At 53.0% G+C, this 1,514-nt stretch overlaps 1 protein-coding gene across 1 annotated transcript, besides 3 other annotated features; it reads left to right on the top strand.

Moving 5' to 3' along the window:
• On the top strand, nucleotides 1–389 carry Tc00.1047053416735.10 (hypothetical protein, conserved; the record flags this gene model as incomplete). The annotated part of the gene is made up of 1 exon (XM_797256.1): nucleotides 1–389. A coding segment is annotated over one exon (389 nt), but the record flags the coding sequence as incomplete, so codon positions are not given.
• Nucleotides 1–1,514: a sequence feature (areas not merged during assembly with more than two copies in the genome that could not be assigned to a particular haplotype).
• Nucleotides 605–882: a mobile genetic element.
• Nucleotides 860–886: a sequence feature (AT_rich).

A 1,514-nucleotide genomic window follows, 5' to 3' on the forward strand; every position in this document is an offset into this window, starting at 1 on the left:
CCGAGAGGGTTCTTGAGCTTGTGCCGCCAGAGATGCTGGACGGCAAGAAGGTGCAGAAAGCCTTCCATGTGACGACGCTGTACCTGGGTCGTGACGCCTGCAATGACCCTGTCCTGCTGCAGCAGCTGGTGGGGCTGCTGGGCGAGTCCATTGAGCTCACGCTGACGAGCGTTGCGTCTGATCCGAAGGGGACGGCGATCGCGGTGCGCAACGAGGGAGAGTTCCCCTGCGAAAATGTTCATCCGCACATCACCATCGCGAACGCGCCGGGTGTTCCGCCTGTGTACAGCAACGAGCTGCTGGACGATTCCCATGCAGATGACCCGTGCCGCACCGTCGTCAGTCTCCCCGCCGGCACACGCATCACCGGGACATTTGTCTTCAGGTAGCCGTGAGAGACACTGCGGTGCTCGCCGCTGGCTGCAGTGGCATCCTCTTCCACCCCATGCTGGGCTCGTGGGGTGCTGGTGGCCGTGGTGGTGTAAGCACCTGCTTTGTGACTGCATCGCCGAGTGTAGTGCATGACGTTCTCACACTCCCGTGGCGACCCCGCTTCCCACATTCAGTATTGTGATGGTTCTATGGACTTCCGCTGTTGTTTTCTAGGAGCTTGTGGATGGAATGATCGCGGGGAAGGCTGGCTATTTAAATTAATATGTATCCTGGTAAAACGAATACACCTTTTTACGACATTTTTATACCGTATGATTTTTGGCAAGAACACGACTTTAGGGGATTAGGGAACCGATAACCGCCAGATAATTTCGTAAATTTAATTTTACCATCTCACCCACTCCCTTTTGATTCCCACATTGCGGTGGGGTCTTGTGGCTGGAGAGCCCCAAAGTTTGACACTTCGTAAATTATTATTAATATATATATATTTGTATGTATCCAATCCGAATAGGGTGCAGCATGTCACGAGAGTGGCTATCGGAATACATATGTGTATATATACTTACTTGGGCAAAGCTTGAGGGAGTGGTGAGCCCACTGCTTTTTCACTTACCCCTTCTTCCTCTTGTATTGCTTGATTTTCGTAAATAACTTTACGATCCGGTCAATCGCCCTAGGCGAATATTTGCTTCTGTTTGCTCTTACCTTCCTCTGGTGCGAATTGGTGTGCCTCTTTGATTGGACTTCTTCCTTATGCCCCAAGCAAGGCGACACATGTTTTATTATGGCGGCTGCGCGCCACAGCCATCCATCGCTTCCTTCGCCGGCGGTGCCTTTGATTGCTGGTTTGCGTGGCGAGGTGCTAATTTGTGCGACTGCTCGTGTGACCCACTCGTGTTGCAGGATGGCTGTGTGGGAGGAGCTCGTTCATTTTCACGTTGCCGCGTAACTGAGGGTGAGTGCTGGTAGCCACTGAACGGCGTTGCGCCTTGTGTGCCGGCTGCTGTGCTTCCACGTTGTGCTGAGATGCTTGAGGGGGCAATTGTTTTCCTTTTTTGTTTGCATCCCACTCGTCTGGTCATGGCGGCTGCAACGAGACTCTGCGGCAGCCTGATCGT

This window comes from Trypanosoma cruzi, genomic scaffold (genome assembly GCF_000209065.1).
Source record: "Trypanosoma cruzi strain CL Brener 1047053516877 genomic scaffold, whole genome shotgun sequence".
NCBI lineage: Eukaryota > Euglenozoa > Kinetoplastea > Trypanosomatida > Trypanosomatidae > Trypanosoma > Trypanosoma cruzi.